The sequence below is a fragment of the Nansenia antarctica genome (assembly GCF_963989245.1).
Source record: "Nansenia antarctica genome assembly, chromosome: 1".
Lineage (NCBI taxonomy): Eukaryota > Metazoa > Chordata > Actinopteri > Argentiniformes > Microstomatidae > Nansenia > Nansenia antarctica.
The window spans coordinates 43,308,843-43,328,696 of NC_137674.1; the positions used below are offsets into that span (position 1 = coordinate 43,308,843).

A 19,854-nucleotide genomic window follows, 5' to 3' on the forward strand; every position below is an offset into this window, starting at 1 on the left:
ATGAGTCTCATCGGTCGCACACTCAACGCCACCAGTCAGGACACAGTCATCAACGGTACCAGCACAGCACCATGGGAAGGCACCAAGACCCTGTCTCACCCCTCCACCATCAGGAAACCCAAATCAGTGAGTAGGAGTCTTCATGACATGAGGATAAAGATACAGAGCATCTCTCTGACACAAACACACACACACACACACACACACACACACACACACACACATTCTCATTCTCACTCTCACTCTCTTTCTCTCTCTCTCTCTCTTTCTCTCTCTCTCTCTCTCGCGCTCTCTCGCTCTCTCTATCTGTGATTATCTTAAAAAGTTTTGCTTGCCTTGCTTTAGTGGAAACCACTGCACTGTGAAAACAACTCATTGATAGGGCACACAAGGTAATGATAAGTCTTTATGCAAAACCCCTGTAGTGGAAAGGAATTAAGACATGTCAAGCTGACACACTTTTGGTTGGCGATGAGGAGTTTCCAGTTTTCCTGTTTCTTTAAGGAATTATGGATGCTTCATTCTTATTGTCTTGTGTGACAAATTAATCTATGGAGTTAATAACGTCTAATCAAGCAATCACCCTTAGCTTTTGATCAATAACAATACTGGATCCAATCTATGGATATTTTGGAAGTGAATTGATGCCATACAATAAATAAGTAATTTCATGTGCTTTCATGTGTTCACTTGGGCAACAATAATTAAGCTGTGTTGTCACCCACTGACTAAATGATAGAAGACAGACACACTTCGGTCAGGTATCTGCAGTCAGAAGTGAGAGGGCGATTTTAAGCAACTAGTTATCATTTTTATCTGAATGGCTGGTCTAACGTTTTGCATCTTAAAACGGAATACCACATTCCCTACCAAGATGATCAATAGGCAACACAGGACGAGAACAACAGGTCAGCTGTCCCTAAAAGGCTGTCCCTGTGAAATGTCCATTCATCAGAGGAGTTACACGTCATCTCCCTGTCATCAGAACGATCACGCCCCCTTTTGGGTGGTAGAAGTGTTCGCAGTTTGACTGGCGGTCAATGTAAATTTGTGGTCTTTGCTACTTTAATCCGATAAAATAAGAAAACAATATTGCTTTTTAGATATTAGGATCTCAAATCCAATGGCCAGTCAGGCAAACAATTATATAGTGTCGTTACCGATCAATGATCGACGTTGTTATATAGAAAAAGTCAATGAAATAGGGGTTGATGTGTTTCAGTCTGCCTCCCTAAGCCATATCCTGACATATACAAGTACCGTATTGAATCTACAGGTAATGTATTTCTGACATCTAGCTATCACTTTTGCTGTCGTTAAGATACTTTATTTTTCTGTTTTGGTAGTCTGTCCAATGTGACACTTGCCCTCCTCCACTGGCCCTAGTTTTGGATCTAGCTTGCTGTTCATTATTTTGATGATAAATCGTAGCTAGCTAGCTATAACATCTTCATATACGCTTTCATCTAAGGATTTACACAGCAAATTAAATGAAGAACTACAAATCCCTGATGACAGGGAGATGACGTATGACTGCTATGATGAATCAACCCCTATTTCATATTTTTTTTCCATATAACGGTAACGACACTATATAATTGTTTGCCTGACTGGCCATCGCATTGGGCAACTAATAGCTAAAAAGCAATACAGTTTACTTATTCTAGCGTATTAAAGTAGCAAAGACCACCGATTTGCATTGACCGCCAGTCAAACTCCTAAGACTTCTACCACCCAAACGGGCGTGGACATGACGGGAGGGAAAAGTACCCGGATGCTCTGATGAATGGAGTACGTCATATCGCTGTACATATTTGGGTATTGTGATATCATCACATCGGGCATTGTGACATCATCATAACCAGAGCTGCCAAGTCTCACGCAATCGCCGTGAGACTCACGCATTTCAACCAGTTCTCACGCTCTCACCTCTATTTCTCACGGCGAGAAATAACAATTGTTTTACCTGACTTTTATTTTTTAAATTCCTTGAAAGAAAGCTACCGGACATGAGTTTCGTGGCATCTTTCTGCACGCGCGTTAACTTGAGTCGGCAATCGAAGCGGTAGGCGAGTGCTGATGGAAGAACCTGTGTTCACGCGAGCTGCAAGAACGTAGCAAGCAGTGTTGCCAGATTGGGCTACTTTTGGTCACACTGGACGGGTGGATTCCATCAGAAATTTGTTACCAGAATGCTGCTGCCCGTATAATCACCAGAACCCCTGTCATCAGTCACATCACCCCCGTTCTACAACAACTCCATTGGCTTCCCATTAAACTACGCATTGACTACAAAATCCTCCTCCACACATTCAAAGCCATCCACAACCTCGCCCCCCCTTACCTGTCCGACCTCCTCCACATCAACATTCCCACCCGGTCCCTCAGGTCAGCCTCCGCCATCAACCTCACTGTCCCCCCTGCCCGTCTGTCCACCATGGGGGCAAGAGCTTTCAGCCGCTCTGCCCCTCGCCTCTGGAACTCCCTCCCCCCCCGACATTAGGAACATTGACACCATAAACCCATTCAAAACACACATCAGAACACACCTCTTCAGGCAGGCTTATCTCTGAGCCACCCTCCCGACTATTGAATGCCCTGCTGCTGCTGCTTTTTATATTGTAATTGTTTGATTGTCATTTTTTAACTGTTTGACTGTATTTTTGTAACTGTGTTGTACGGCGACCTTGAGTGCCATGAAAGGCGCCTTATAAAATAAATGTATTATTATTATTATTAAATTGGGGGTCCCTCAAAAAAAATGTGGGCGCACAAGATCAACCACCAAGCCCTCATTCTGACCCAGGAAAAACCCTGTACTGTATAACATGATAGCCATCTATGAGCAATGCACTGTATATAAGATGATGATCACGGGTCTTTCTGCTGCTGACCAAGGGGCTGAGTCCTGTTGATGGGGCCCATTTTTCTTTTAGAGTCTGTAGGCTACTGTATTTGTTTATTAAGATTTCATAAATATGATATATTGTCTGAATTTTGTTCTTGTTTTATAAAATGTTAATTATTTTCATTTCTTGTGCTGGTTTATTATGAACAACATGTACAATTGCAGGAAACTACACAAATAATTGGGTGGGAGAGAGGGGCCGCCGCTGCCAAAACGTGCAGTTTTGGGTCGCTCCACCGCCAAAACATCTCACTCCAAACTTTTGGTGAAACTTGGCAGCCCTGATCATAACGGTCAACAAAGCACTGACTATATCAACTCAAGTTGAACTTTATACAACTGATAGATCCGGTCCATTGTCTCTATTGGTCAGTTTGTGTTCCAGCCGTGCCACGATATACGCACGGCGAAATGGAATGTTGACACATATTTTCATATTACTCCGCGTTTGTATATTACCGTTATCGAAGTTACATTTTTACCGTTGCTTAGCTACCAATAAACAACTGTTTTTTAATCTGAAAGGCAGCCACGCCGACATTTTCTGGACAATGAATAATCGCCCTGGTATGTCAGTCTCCCCCACACGCAAAGTGGTGCGAAGTTTTTTCTGCGTAAGTGTTTTAATTGCTGTAATGATCTCGATACTATTTTCCAAACTTACTACGTGACGAAGTTGTGAGCCAAGTGGCATGTTATGTCCACTATGGAGCAGTGGCGTAGCGCAAAATCCCGGGGCCCCCCGCAAGGTGGCGGCGGGGGCCCTTTCGCAACGGAGTAAAAAAAATAAAAAATAAAACGTGCGTTTTTTAGAGGCCGATGCGTTATTGACGTTGCGAAATTTCGCAATATGCACTCTACATTCTAAATGCTTGACTTAGCAAAAGGTACAAACAAGTGAGAGCAATAGCCTATAACTAAAACCAAATGGTAGACTACACTACATCAGTAGAATGTATTATAAGTAGCAGTGGCGTACCGCAAAATCCCGAGGCCCCCCTGCAAGGTGGCGGCGGGGGCCCTTTCGCAACGGAGGTAAAAAAAAAAAAGTGCGTTTTTTAGAGGCCGATGCGTTATTGACGTTGCGAAATTTCGCAATATGCACTCTACATTATAAATGCTTGACTTAGCAAAAGGTACAAACAAGTGAGAGCAATAGCCTATAACTAAAACCAAATGGTAGACTACACTACATCAGTAGAATGTATTATAAGTAGCAGTGGCGTACCGCAAAATCCCGAGGCCCCCCCGCAAGGTGGCGGCGGGGGCCCTTTCGCAACGGAGGTAAAAAAAAAAAAAGTGCGTTTTTTAGAGGCCGATGCGTTATTGACGTTGCGAAATTTCGCAATATGCACTCTACATTATAAATGCTTGACTTAGCAAAAGGTACAAACAAGTGAGAGCAATAACTAAAACCAAATGGTAGACTACATCAGTAGAATGTATTATAAGTAGAAAAGTACAAGCTTTATTTCTTTTAACAAAGTGTGGTGTGCACAGCAGCGCGATATCTGTAAATACACAATCTGTAGACTCTCCGCTAAGGGTTGCCAGATGGGATTGAGAATTTCCAACCTAACCAATCTAAAAACTGCTAAATCCACCAAAAACCAGCCCATCTGGCAACCCTGTCTCCGCTGCATCAGAGTCTACTTGTTGCGTAAAATTGACCAGGGTTAGTCAAATCCTTTGTTGGACATCTCGTTTCTTAAGTCCTGGTATATTGTGGCATTTCTTTACTTTTTGCCATCTGGTCTAGGAATACCCAGGGAGACGCAGACAGCAGAAGTAGAATAGAATAGTAGAATAGAAAAAGAAGCAGCTATATATAGCCTAACCATGCTGAATTATGATGCACTGACAGCCTGTGACTGTGAACCTGGCCGGACCCTGCCCTTCTGCCTGAGTTTGAGTATGATGCTGCCCAAATAAATGTTATTGTTTAGTGCTGTACGCTTTCGTGGTATTATATTGTGTGAATTATCATCTGTATGTTGTTTTTCTTTCACTCCGAATGTCCGAATAGAGAATCTACCACCACCTAAAGAATGCTTATTGTACTTTGTATTGTATTTTCGCTTGCTCATTTTCCTTGTGTCTCGCTGCCTACGTGTGACGTCAAAGTCATGTTGCTATTGGATACGGCTAACTATGTATATCTTTGTTAATATAGGCCTATATATTAAAATTAAGCTTGACACAATGAAGGGCCACTTATTTTCTTTGTTTCATATTTTTTTAAATAATAAAAAAATAAAAAAAATAAAAAAATCCAATGTTAGGGGGCCCCCTAGTGGCTGGGGCCCCCCCGCGGTGCGTCGCTTGCGGGCCCGTCCGCTACGCCACTGCTATGGAGGTGGATCCAAGAAATTAGGAATGAGTGAAATTAGAAAATGTGTGTTAAAAGTTGTCAGTTTTATGGCATTAACCATGTATTTAGATAATCGATAACCTGCCCGATTAGTCGGAAAGTGCGTGCTAGCACTGATCCATCCGTAGGGCAGTCTTTTAATAACAGATGTTCCTGATATTGTTCCGGATATCCTACACTTTTCCAAAAAAAATGCCGTTGCTTGTTCGCTGCTTCTCCGTCTGAAATCTCGGTGTAATTGCAGTATACTGAGTCAATTGTCCTACAAAGACACTTAGGCTTAGGTTTAGTAGGCTAATCTAAAAATGTATTAGACCCCTATACCAGTGGCGGACTCAAGCTGTTTGAAGAGCAGGGGCGAAAAGAAAAAAAGGGCACATACATACTGCACAACATGGGACCCCATCAGTGAGCAAAAAGCTATGATGTGTCATGTATGGTGAAATAGTCTTCATCCTTGAATATTATATTAATATGTTTAATATTAACATTATGTAGTCTAGGCCAGGGGCGGATTTCTGATTGTAGGAGATCCGGGGCTTAGCCCAGATGGTTAATGAAATGCAAAAATGTGCTTAATTCTTCGTGGCATAGATTCAACAAGGTGCTGGCAACATTCCTCTGAGATTTTGGTCCATATTGACATTCTAGCATCACACAATTGCTGCAGATTTGTGCCAAGAAAATATTCCCCACACCATTACACCACCATGTCCGCCCAGAGAACTGACCACTGGATAGTTTTGTCTTTTTCTGAGCATTCTCTGTAAACACTAGAGATGGTTGTGTGAGAAAATCCCAGTAGATCACGCAATGTTTTCAACTATGGTCAAGTTTAGACCGTTGGAAGGGCAGCCAATAGGGCACATCCTAAAATGTTTGCCACTCAAAAGGGCACTTTAGTGCAATGTTTTTCAACGGTGGAGGCACATGGTCAAGTTTAGACCATTGGAAGGGCAGCCAATAGGGCACATCCTCAAATGTTTGCCACTCAAAAGGGCACTTTAGCGCAATGTTTTTCAACGGTGGGGGCACATGGTCAAGTTTAGACCATTGGAGGGGCACTAATAGGGCACACCCTCTCGTTTTTGCCACTCAAAAGGGCATTTTCGCCATTCAGCGCCAGTGCCCTATACTTTCTTTTATTTATTTTTTGTTTCTTTTTACTATTACTACTCGATCTTTTCAGTTTGTAAAGCGTCTTTGAGTGTCTAGAAAAGCGCTATATAACTCTAATGTATTATTATTATTATTATTATTATTATTATTATTATCTGTGTGAATCTTTTTTGTGATCAAATGTTTCTTTATTTTCTTATAAAAGACATAATAACAAAACAAGACAACAAGTGTCTAAATCTTAAAGGAATTTGAAAGTGCAATAGAGGTCCCGTTTACAGTCCACCATCCTAGCTGGGCTTACTTATGGGTAAGAAAGTGATTGAGAAACGCAATTGTAAAACATTTATGAATAAACGTCTTGCTTCATTCACAGGCTTCATTCCATCCCTCTCCTTTTATAGAGGGACGCTACATCATTCGTGGGGGACAACATGTTTACTGTACACTTGTTTCAACTTGTCACTGTCCACCACCTGGTCATAAAACAAGTGCTGAAGAGCAATAAACACTTCCAGACCTTTAGCCTCACTCTGGTGCCAGAGTACCTCCTCCTCCCTGTCCCTGTCTGGGTGGTTCTCTCCATCACTACCCAGCCGTCACTGCATCTTCCCCTCCCTGTTCCTGCCCTGGTGGTTCTCTATCACTCTACCCAGCAGGCATTGCATCTGACTGTGACCAATTACCCAATTACCTAATGTGTGTTTTCAGTTGAACATTGACTAATTCACTAATTAAGTATACGTGTCCTCTCTTCCACTAGCCAAAGCCTGAAAATGCCATTACCATCGCTGTGTCAGCACGTGTCGTCTTCAACATGGACGTAGAGCAGCAGATCTACGAGAATGAAGGCATTGAGGAGTACCTTAAGTACCAGATGGAGCATGAGACAGAGCCCTTCAGGCCTGGCCCCGCCTTTTCATTCATTAAGGTCAGAGAAACACACGCATGCACGCCCATAATCTACTGTATGTGGTATGGTGTAGTAGAGTATGTTGACAGGTGTTGTGTGGCATTCTCCAGGCTCTGGAAGCAGTGAACGCCCGGCTGAGGGATCTGTACCCTGACAGTGAGGAGCTGTTTGACGTTGTTCTCATGACCAGCAACCACGCCCACGTTGGCCTCAGACTCATTAACTCCATCAACCACCACAGTGAGTGCCTGATACACACACACACACACACACACACACACACACACACAGACACTCCTGCAAACACACACACACACACACACACACACACACATGCACATGCACACACACACACACACACACACACACACACACACACACACACACACACACACACACACACACACACAAACCATGGAATCCTAAAACTGTTTTTAAGCTGTGCATCTGGTATTCTACAACACAAACAATGTGTGATTCTGTCTGTCTGTCTGTCTGTCTGTCTGTCTGTCTGTGTTTGTGAGAGAGAATATTGCGCTGCTGTATTTCATTCATCACATGTTCTCTATTTGCGCTGCACTACATGAGGTGTCACTGATTTTCATTCAAGAGGTCACATGACCTTACTTGTGTTGCATGTAGGAGAGTTGCTTCATTCAGATCAGAGGGATCAAGCCTTGTTGAGAGATGCATAAACAAACACAGCTCTGGTATACTGGGGTGGTGGTGGTGGGATCTCTCTCACACTGCACATTCCACGCATCCTTGGGGGACGGGGGATGGGGACAGAGGAATGCGGGGGGGGGGGGGGGGGGCAATACACTCACACCCCACTCTCACTAGAATAGCTTGGCCAAGTGGAAACATCTGCCCTGGGTGAGCTACAATCTCAGGCTCTTTCCTTCTGTCCAGTAGCATCTCTCCCTCTACGTGGACCAGCCGCTGCACTAATTGGGCCCGTCAACCTGTTTGTTGTTTTGCAAATATTTGGCATAATAGGTTGAGCCTACACCTCTGGCTTTAGCTGTGTTTTGAGAGTTATGTTCTACCTTCACTTGCCAACGCTGCTGGCTTTCCTTCGTTAGCACTGCAAACATTGGGCCGAAGCTAAAAAAAGAAGGAACTGAATAATTGTTCACACACATTTGTTTGACTTATAGTGCCAATTGAACAAGTCAGCTAAAAAGTATCATCCAACACCTTGTTCGTTTTTATTAAGAAAGATAAGACATGTCAATTGTTAATTGCAATGTTGACTTTACACCCTTTTCTCCCTCCATAGAGCTGTTCATCGAGCGTTTCTGTATGACAGGGGGGAATAGTCCCATAGGGTACCTGAAGGCCTACCACACCAACCTTTACCTGTCTGCTGACCCTGTGAAGGTCCGGGAGGCCCTGGAAGAGGGTAGGTGCAGACAGGGCAGTCACTGTTAACATTTCTGCAGTTGTGTTAAACTGTCATGAAAAAACAACTACCAAATACCTTGAAGAATGAGGCCAACATGTCTGACCAATCTTTCAGACTACTTTTAACTGAACAACCTGAACTTGAGGTGGGCCTCTCTCTCTCTCTCTCTCTCTCTCTCTCTCTCTCTCTCAGGGATTGCATCAGCCACCATGTTTACCCCGGAGAAGATCACAGAGGTGTCTGAGACCCAGCTGCGGGTTGCCTTTGACGGGGACGCGGTCCTCTTCTCAGACGAGTCGGAGGTTATCTTCAAGGCTCACGGACTGGACAAGTTCTTCGAACACGAGAAGGCACACGAGAACAAGCCACTCGATCGTGTACGTCCACAGAGGACAACCATCATTCAACACACCATCATGGCGTCGATAGAAACACAAATCGAACTAGTTTTTTTAGTGTATCAATTGATAAATGAATCTCACGTTGTGCACTGAACGGACACTGGGATGTGGTGTGGGCAGAGATGGTTTTCAGAGGGTGGTACATTGGTGTACATTCTATTGTGTCTTCAGTAGGGGTGGGCATCGACGATCGATAATTGATCGATAATTGATCGATAAGGATCTTGGTCGATCACAAAATAAAACATTTGGTCGATCACAATTATTATTATTTTTTTTTTATGAATTTAATAATTTTAATTTTTATAATTTTGCCATTTAGCAGACGCTTTTATCCAAAGCGACTTACAAGGACATTCCCCCTGGAGTAACTGAGGGCTAAGTGCCTTACCCAAGGGCACACTAGTAGTGGTGTGGCTTCAGGCGGGATTTGAACTCACAATCTTCTGATCCCAAGTCCAACTCACTATCCACTAGACCACCACTACCCTGATCATGTGCATCAGCTGAGCCTTCACAACCTTCTTTTTCCAATGCCCGTGCTGCTGCCTGGAGCCAATGTGCCTGCTTTCACCATAGATTCAAAACCCTCCTCTGAAAGCTTATGAAAGCTTATGTTGACTATAAAGAGAACATTTAAGAGACTGAATAAAGGACATTATAATCCATAGTGTCAATCCGTCAAGTTATCGTGTCCAGTGTACCAGTGTCTCTGTTTGGGATATGACTGACCAAGTGCCTAAATGTCTATCATGTATAGTTATGACATTATACGGTTTGTTCTGTGTTTCCTTTTTGTACTCAGACAATGGTATTTTGTTGGTGTCACAGATTTTATTTTGATTAAACAGTAAAAATACAGTCTGTCTATGAAGTAAGTAAGTAGCCTTGAGAACCGATGGTTCTTGAGCCTAATGGCCCGTAGGGCAGGAGCCTATCTCTTGTTTACATAGCGTGAGGCGGCTTGATGTACAAGTACACCCCCTGGACATGACGCTGGTATGTCGCTGGGTCCCCAATCCAACCCTTAATGCTGAGTGCCAAGCAGGGAGGCATCGGGTACCATTTTTATAGTCTTTGGTATGACTCGGTTGGGGATCGAACTCACAACCCTAATCTCAGGGCGGACACTCTAACCGCAGGGCCACTGAGCTGGTTCTCACTGGTTTCTGACTGGTTTCTCTGTCTACGAAGCCCTCGTCTAAATTGTTCAAGGAAAATATTTGTGATCTGAACTACAGCTGTCTTTATTCTCTAAGAGAACCTGTTTTCTCGTCGAAATGTCCTTAACACATATGTATGTCCACTGTATATCTGCTAAGATTTGGCTGAACTTTTAGTCCAGCCTCCCTCAGCGTCAATCCGTGGTTCACGACATGGTCAACTAGTGTTTCTTCTATGAGCACGTTCTCCTGCTTCAGGTCTTCCTCTTCCTCTACCTCCACATCGGCTTCTACCTCCTCCTCCTCCTCCACTGTGGATTCCCCCTCTCACCCTCACTCTTCTTCTTCTGACTCCTTCCATTTTGGTTGAAGACAGGTGAACTCACCTGTTGCATTTGTATAGTGCTTAAACCTGATTGGTGTGTCTACAATTAAGCAATCATGTGTTTGTGCACCTGATGGCAATTGGCTCATAGGTGTGGTGATTTGACAGTCAGTGCTTTGGAATGGCAAGGAAGTAACATCATGATATACTTCTGTGGCTAACGTATACAAGTGTGTTTAGTGTTTTGCAAATCACTGTGTGTATTGTTTTGCAAAAAGTGTGAGGCTGACATTGTGCTTATAGTGGTGCAAATCTGGGTTGATGTTTTGCTCCTTGAGTGTAAGGTTTTGATAATTGTGTAATACTTTAGATTTTAGTGTTTATGCAATCCATCGAAAAAAACTATACAACACACGCCTACACTGTTAACACACTGCCCTCTAGTGGTGAAGAAAAGCAATGACACAATAAAACAGCCTAGGCCAACTACATTTTTAGGGTTAGGGTTTACATTTTTTACATTTAGCAGATGCTTTTATCTGATAGGACTTACATGCTAGGACCAAGTGCCATTGGCAGTTACAATGCTAGAGGAAGGAAAGACCACTTCCCTTCTTTTTCAATTATTAACAATAGAGGAACTGTACAGAGGGGGTGATGGGGGGTGAAGAGGTAGGAGGTCACTGCCTACAAAAGTAGAGTCCTCCACTCTTCATTTGGTTTTGTATGAATTCAGAATGTGGTCATAGTATCAACATAATACAGTGTGTTTGTATACAATAGATAAAAGTATCTTCTCAAAAAATAATAAAGTTAAAATGTTTCACTTCAGAAAACAGTAAAATATGAACATCAGGCTCTAACTGTTTTAATTATTCAGGCTCTAACTGTCTAAATTATTTCCAGTTTGATATCCGGACCAGGGTTAGGGTTAGGGTTGGGGTTGGGGTTAGGGTTAGGGTTGGGGTTGGGGTTAGGATCGTTCTTCTTCTTGACCGGCTTGTCCTTCAGGATCTTCCAGGTGAGCTTGTCGTAGAACCACTCCAGGTCCTGTGAGTCATCCGGCCACTGCAGGTACTCCTTCTTTTGTATGAAGCTTCTGATTGGCTCGTACTTCATCAGTTTATATGGAGGCATCTTCCCTACTACTACCAGGATCAGAAGGCCTCTGAGCTCCTCCAGCATCCTGCTCTGGGCCAGAGAAAAGGCTTCCAGGCACCAACCTGGAGGTAGTAATAATATTATACAATAACTCATCAATCATCATCATCATGAGATTTTTTTGTATTGTATATCATTTATTATGATGTACTATATTACCAACCGTCCTTTAGGAACTCTTTAGACACGACACACACCGTCTTCCTGCTTCCCCAGACAGCGTCTCTGATGTTGGCCAGGTGATCCTCGCCAGGCAGGAAGTCTCTGGCCTCAAAGCAGCAGCGGAGGATGTTGTGCTCAGCCAGCTGAGAGTCCAGCCTCTTCAGCAACGCAGCTTCCACCCACCTGTAGTCATTGTTGCTGAAGCACAAGTAGGCGTCATACTTCACATTGCCACCAGGGGGCGGCTCTCTTTTAGGGCCCTCCAGGACCCTGGCCTTCACTTTCTTGTAGGCGATGAAGAGGTGTCCACGGAGCCGGACGAAAACGATGGTGCAGATGGTGACAAGGATGAGGATAGTGGAGCAGGTGATGAAGATGGAGAAACGTAGCTCCTGCATGAGTCCCTCGTCATCCTTCTCACACAACGCCGTGCTGTAATTAGACGGATTATTATAAGATGTAATAAGACGGATAATTAGAAGATGTTTGGTTGGAGGTACGTCAAAGAGTTGAAGGAGATGTCCATGTCCACCAGAGAGGTGAGACCATTGAAGATACCCTCCGGGAGAGACTGAAGGGAGTTGGAGCGTAAACTCAGAATAATGAGCTGGTTGAGATTGTCAAACACGTCCAAGCATGTTCCCTGAGCCCATATCAGCTGCAAGTAGCTGCCGCTGAGATCCAGCAGTTTCAAACTATTCTGTGGCGGGATGGAAATGTTACGGTTCAGGGTGCACATCGTTATGAGATTTTCACCAAACCAGACAAGTTCAAGTTTATGGAATTTCGTTAATACTTTGGGATTTCGTTAAGACTTTGACTTAAGCTCCGCCCACTTTGACTTAAGCTCCGCCCACTTTGACACAAGCTCCGCCCACTTTGTCTTAAGCGCCGCCCACTTTGACTTAAGCTCCGCCCACTTTTACACAAGCTCCGCCCACTTTTACACAAGCTCCGCCCACTTTGATTTACGCTCCGCCCACTTTTACTTAAGCTCCGCCCGCTTTTACACAAGCTCCGCCCACTTTGACTTAAGCTCCGCCCACTTTGACACAAGCTCCGCCCACTTTGACTTAAGCTTACACGCACACGTACGTACGCACGCGCACGTACGCGCACACACACGCGCACACGCACACACATACACGCGCACGAACGCGCACGCGCGCGCACACACGAACACATACACGCGCACACTCACGCACGCGTGCACACGCGCGAACACACACGCGCACACGCACGCACACACACACGCACGCACACACGTACACACGCGCGCGCACACACACGCGCGCGCGCACACACGCGCACGCACGCGCACGTACACACACATGCGCACACCCGCGGGCGCGCGCACACGCGCACACGCACGCGCACATGCACGCGCACGCGTGCGTGCGTGCGCGTGCGTGCGCGCGTGCGTGCGCGTGTGTGAGTACGTGTGTGTGCGTGTGCACGCGCGTATGTGTGTGTGCGTGTACGCGCACGCACGCGCACACACACGCGCACACGCACACACATACACGCACGCGCACGCGCACACACGAACGCATACACACGAACACATACACACGCACACTCACGCACCCGTACACACGCACGCACACGCGCACGCACGCGCGCACGCACGCGCATACACGCGCATACACGCACGCACGCACACACGCACACACACGCACGCACACGTACACATGCACACACGCGCACACGCACACACACACGCGCACGCACGCGAACACACACGCACACACACGCACACACACGCGCACACGCACACACGCACACACGCGCGCACACACGCGCACACACGCGCACGTACACACACGCACGCGCACACCCGCGCGGGCACACGCACGCACACACGCACGCACACACGCGCACATGCACAGACACATGCAGCATCTACAACCAGCCGATCCCCTACGTGTGTGCGTGCGTGTGTGCGTGTGTGCGTGTGCGCATGTGTGCGTGTGTGTGCACGTGCGCGCGCGCGTGTGCGTGCGTACGAGCGTGCGCGCGTGCGCGTGTGTGCGTGTTCGTGCGCGTGTGTGTGTGGTTGTTGTGCCCACTTTGACTTAAGCTCCGCCCACTTTGACACAAGCTCCGCCCACTTTGACTTAAGCGCGCGTGCGCGTGCGCGTGCGTGTGTGTGCGTGCGTACGTGTGTGTGTACGCGTGCGCGCGTGCGCGTGCATGCGTGCGTACGAGCGTGCGCGTGTGCGTGCGCGTGCGTGTGTGTGTGCGCGCGTGTGTGGTTGTTGTGCCCACTTTGACTTAAGCTCCGCCCACTTTGACTTAAGCTCCGCCCACTTTGACTTAAGCTCCGCCCACTTTGACTTAAGCTCCGCCCACTTTGACACAAGCTCCGCCCACTTTGACTTAAGCTCCTCCCTTTGATTTAAGCTCCTCCCACTTTGACTTAAGATCCTCACACTTTGATTTAAGCTCCTCCCACTTAGACTTAAGCTCCGCCCACTTTGACTTAAGCTCCTCCCACTTTGATTTAAGCTCCTCCCACTTTGATTTAAGCTCCTCCCACTTTGATTTAAGCTCCTCTCACTTTGATTTAAGCCCCGCCCACTTTGATTTAAGCTCCTCCCACTTTGATTTAAGCTCCTCCCACTTTGATTTAAGCTCCGCCCACTTTGACTTAAGCTCCTCCCGCTTTGATTTAAGCTCCTCCCACTTTGACTTAAGCTCCTCCCACTTTGATTTAAGCTCCGCCCACTTTGAGTTAAGCGCAGCCCACTTTGACTTAAGCTCCTCCCACTTTGATTTAAGCTCCTCCCACTTAGACTTAAGCTCCGCCCACTTTGACTTAAGCTCCTCCCACTTTGATTTAAGCTCCTCCCACTTTGATTTAAGCTCCTCCCACTTAGACTTAAGCTCCGCCCACTTTGACTTAAGCTCCTCCTACTTTGATTTAAGCTCCTCCCACTTTGATTTAAGCTCCTCCCACTTTGATTTAAGCTCCGCCCACTTTGACTTAAGCTCCGCCCACTTTTACACAAGCTCCGCCCACTTTTACACAAGCTCCGCCCACTTTGATTTACGCTCCGCCCACTTTTACTTAAGCTCCGCCCGCTTTTACACAAGCTCCGCCCACTTTGACTTAAGCTCCGCCCACTTTGACACAAGCTCCGCCCACTTTGACTTAAGCTTACACGCACACGTACGTACGCACGCGCACGTACGCGCACACACACGCGCACACGCACACACATACACGCGCACGAACGCGCACGCGCGCGCACACACGAACACATACACGCGCACACTCACGCACGCGTGCACACGCGCGAACACACACGCGCACACGCACGCACACACACGCACGCACACACGTACACACGCGCGCGCACACACACGCGCGCGCGCGCACACGCGCACGCACGCGCACGTACACACATGCGCACACCCGCGGGCGCGCGCACACACACGCACGCGCACACACACGCGCACGTGTTTGTGCGTGCGCGCGCGTGCGCGCGTGCGTGCGCGTGTGTGAGTACGTGTGTGTGCGTGTGCACGCGCGTATGTGTGTGTGCGTGTACGCGCGCGCACGCACGCGCGCACACACGCACACACATACACGCACGCGCACGCGCACACACGAACGCATACACACGAACACATACACACGCACACTCACGCACCCGTACACACGCACGCACACGCGCACGCACGCGCGCACGCACGCGCATACACGCGCATACACGCACGCACACGCGCACACACACGCACGCACACGTACACATGCACACACGCGCACACGCACACACACACGCGCACGCACGCGAACACACACGCACACACACGCACACACACGCGCACACGCACACACGCACACACGCGCGCACACACGCGCACACACGCGCACGTACACACACGCACGCGCACACCCGCGCGGGCACACGCACGCACACACGCACGCACACACGCGCACATGCACAGACACATGCAGCATCTACAACCAGCCGATCCCCTACGTGTGTGCGTGCGTGTGTGCGTGTGTGCGTGTGCGCATGTGTGCGTGTGTGTGCACGTGCGCGCGCGCGTGTGCGTGCGTACGAGCGTGCGCGCGTGCGCGTGTGTGCGTGTTCGTGCGCGTGTGTGTGTGGTTGTTGTGCCCACTTTGACTTAAGCTCCGCCCACTTTGACACAAGCTCCGCCCACTTTGACTTAAGCGCGCGTGCACGTGCGCGTGCGCGTGCACGTGCGCGCGCGCGTGTGTGCGTGCGTACGTGTGTGTGCGTACGCGTGCGCGCGTGCGCGTGCATGCGTGCGTACGAGCGTGCGCGTGTGCGTGCGCGTGCGTGTGTGTGTGCGCGCGTGTGTGGTTGTTGTGCCCACTTTGACTTAAGCTCCGCCCACTTTGACTTAAGCTCCGCCCACTTTGACTTAAGCTCCGCCCACTTTGACTTAAGCTCCGCCCACTTTGACACAAGCTCCGCCCACTTTGACTTAAGCTCCTCCCTTTGATTTAAGCTCCTCCCACTTTGACTTAAGATCCTCACACTTTGATTTAAGCTCCTCCCACTTAGACTTAAGCTCCGCCCACTTTGACTTAAGCTCCTCCCACTTTGATTTAAGCTCCTCCCACTTTGATTTAAGCTCCTCCCACTTTGATTTAAGCTCCTCCCACTTTGATTTAAGCCCCGCCCACTTTGATTTAAGCTCCTCCCACTTTGATTTAAGCTCCTCCCACTTTGATTTAAGCTCCGCCCACTTTGACTTAAGCTCCTCCCGCTTTGATTTAAGCTCCTCCCACTTTGACTTAAGCTCCTCCCACTTTGATTTAAGCTCCGCCCACTTTGAGTTAAGCGCAGCCCACTTTGACTTAAGCTCCTCCCACTTTGATTTAAGCTCCTCCCACTTAGACTTAAGCTCCGCCCACTTTGACTTAAGCTCCTCCCACTTTGATTTAAGCTCCTCCCACTTTGATTTAAGCTCCTCCCACTTAGACTTAAGCTCCGCCCACTTTGACTTAAGCTCCTCCTACTTTGATTTAAGCTCCTCCCACTTTGATTTAAGCTCCTCCCACTTTGATTTAAGCTCCGCCCACTTTGACTTAAGCTCCTCCCACTTTGATTTAAGCTCCTCCCACTTTGATTTAAGCTCCTCCCGCTTTGATTTAAGCTCCTCCCACTTTGATTTAAGCTCCGCCCACTTTGACTTAAGCTCCTCCCACTTTGATTTAAGCTCCGCCCACTTTGACTTAAGCTCCTCCCACTTATACACAAGCTCCGCCCACTTTGACTTAAGCTCCGCCCACTTTGACACAAGCTCCCTCCGGGCTAGGTTAAAGGACTTTAGCTCAGCAACCGTAAGTGCCACAGACACGGTTCAGATATTTTCCGAATCGGCTCGGGCCCGCCGAACACATATTCGAGTCCCGACTCGGTTGCGGCGCCCCCTGTGGCCAGAATTCATAACTCCCCTCCTAGCTGTGAGCTAGAGGTCTGGTTTTCACATATGTCGAACATCTTGGTGAGACAAGTGTTTACCCAGAGTTTCGGCTTGATCGGCCATTCGTGGCCCAAACGGGGAGCTTTGACGTAAGTGCGAAATCCGTAATTAAAGGGGGCGCCACGGAGCGACCGTTTGAGCTAGCGCCTCGAAACTCGGGGCACGCAACCGGACCCCTGTGACGCTTCATCGTGCCGATTTTTGGGTGACTGGGACTTTCTGGCACCGATTTCTGTTTTTCATCCTAGGGTTTCATCCTAGGGTGCAACTGCGTACAGTCTAGGTAGGTCGTTTGTTGGCAAATGAAAGAAAATTGGAATTAATCAATTAAGCCACTCCCACTTTGACACAAGCTCCGCCCACTAAATGTCTAAGCCACTCCCACTCCCACTTAAGCTCCGCCCACTTTGACACAAGCTCCGCCCACTTTTGACACAAGCTCCGCCCACAATTTGAATTAATCAATTAAGCCACTCCCACTTAGACACAAGCTCCGCCCACTTTGATTTAAGCTCCACCCACTTTGACTTAAGCTCCTCCCACTTTGATTTAAGCTCCTCCCACTTTGATTTAAGCTCCGCCCACTTTGACTTAAGCTCCTCCCACTTTGATTTAAGCTCCGCCCACTTTGACTTAGGCTCCTCCCACTTTGATTTAAGCTCCTCCCACTTTGATTTAAGCTCCGCCCACTTTGACTTAAGCTCCTCCCTTTGATTTAAGCTCCTCCCACTTTGACTTAAGATCCTCACACTTTGATTTAAGCTCCTCCCACTTTGATTTAAGCTCCGCCCACTTTGACTTAAGCTCCTCCCACTTTGATTTAAGCTCCTCCCACTTTGATTTAAGCTCCTCCCACTTTGATATAAGCTCCTCCCACTTTGATTTAAGCTCCGCCCACTTTGACTTAAGCTCCGCCCACTTTGACTTAAGCTCCGCCCACTTTGACTTAAGCTCCTCCCACTTTGACTTAAGCTCCTCCCACTTTGATTTAAGCTCCTCCCACTTTGATTTAAGCTCCGTCCACTTTGACTTAAGCTCCGCCCACTTTGATCTAAGTGCCTCCCACTTTGACTTAAGCTCCGCCCACTTTGACTTAAGCTCCTCCCACTTTGATTTACGCTCCGCCACTTTGATTTAAGCTCCTCCCACTTTGATTTAAGCTCCGCCCACTTTGACTTAAGCTCCTCCCACTTTGACTTAAGCTCATCCCACTTTGATTTAAGCTCCTCCCACTTAGACTTAAGCTCCGCCCACTTTGACTTAAGCTCCGCCCACTTTGACTTAAGCTCCGCCCACTTTGATTTAAGCTCCTCCCACTTTGACTTAAGCTCCGCCCACTTTGACTTAAGCTCAGCCCACTTTGACTTAAGCTCCTCCCACTTTGATTTAAGCTCCGCCCACTTTGACTTAAGCTCCGCCCACTTTGATTTAAGCTCCTCCCACTTTGATTTAAGCTCCGCCCACTTTGACTTAAGCTCCTCCCACTTTGATTTAAGCTCCTCCCACTTTGACTTAAGCTCCTCCCACTTTGATTTAAGCTCCGTCCGCTTTGACTTAAGCGCCGCCCACTTTGACTTAAGCTCCTCCCACTTTGATTTAAGCTCCTCCCACTTAGACTTAAGCTCCGCCCACTTTGACTTAAGCTCCTCCCACTTTGATTTAAGCTCCTCCCACTTTGATTTAAGCTCCTCCCACTTTGATTTAAGCTCTGCCCACTTTGACTTAAGCTCCTCCCACTTTGATTTAAGCTCCTCCCACTTTGACTTAAGCTCCTCCCACTTTGATCTAAGCTCCTCCCACTTTGATTTAAGCTCCTCCCACTTTGATTTAAGCTCCTCCCACTTTGATTTAAACTCCGCCCACTTTGACTTAAGCTCCGCCCACTTTGCCACAAGCTCCGCCCACTTTGCCACAAGCTCCGCCCACTTTGACACAAGCTCCGCCCACTTTGACTTAAGCTCCGCCCACTTTGACTTAAGCTCCGCCCACTTTGACTTAAGCTCCGCCCACTTTGACACAAGCTCCGCCCACTTTGTCTTAAGCGCCGCCCACTTTGACACAAGCTCCGCCCACTTTGACACAAGCTCCGCCCACTTTTACGCAAGCTCCGCCCACTTTTACACAAGCTCCGCCCACTTTGACACAAGCTCCGCCCACTTTGACACAAGCTCCGCCCACTTTGACTTAAGCTCCGCCCACTTTGACACAAGCTCCGCCCACTTTGACAGCTCATTAACATACAGCTCATTAGCATGAAGCTCATTAGCATGAAGCTCATTAACATGAAGCTCATTAACATGAAGCTCATTAACATACAGCTCATTAACATACACACACACAGAAACACGTATACACACAGAGACACACACAGCTAATTAACATACAGCTCATTAACATACAGCTCATTAGCATGAATCTCATTAACATGAAGCTCATTAACATACAGCTCATTAA

General features: G+C 47.4%; 2 protein-coding genes across 2 annotated transcripts; one reads left to right on the forward strand and one right to left on the reverse strand.

Annotated features, from left to right (window-relative positions):
- Nucleotides 1–9,630, forward strand: LOC308150226 (cytosolic 5'-nucleotidase 1A-like; the record flags this gene model as incomplete). Its single annotated transcript, XM_080523079.1, has 6 exons — nt 1–126; nt 7,162–7,329; nt 7,422–7,551; nt 8,594–8,716; nt 8,912–9,096; nt 9,598–9,630. The coding sequence occupies 6 exons, from the start codon at nt 1–3 to the stop codon at nt 9,628–9,630; spliced, it is 765 nt and encodes a 254-aa protein (XP_080379205.1).
- Nucleotides 9,631–9,732: 102 nt separating this feature from the next.
- LOC308150237 (toll-like receptor 5) lies at nt 9,733–12,670 on the reverse strand (the record flags this gene model as incomplete). The annotated part of the gene is made up of 4 exons (XM_080523089.1): nt 9,733–9,741; nt 11,605–11,831; nt 11,933–12,363; nt 12,432–12,670. 4 exons carry the CDS (start codon nt 12,668–12,670, stop codon nt 9,733–9,735), a joined length of 906 nt encoding a protein of 301 aa, XP_080379215.1.
- Between the last annotated feature and the right edge of the window lie 7,184 nt (nt 12,671–19,854).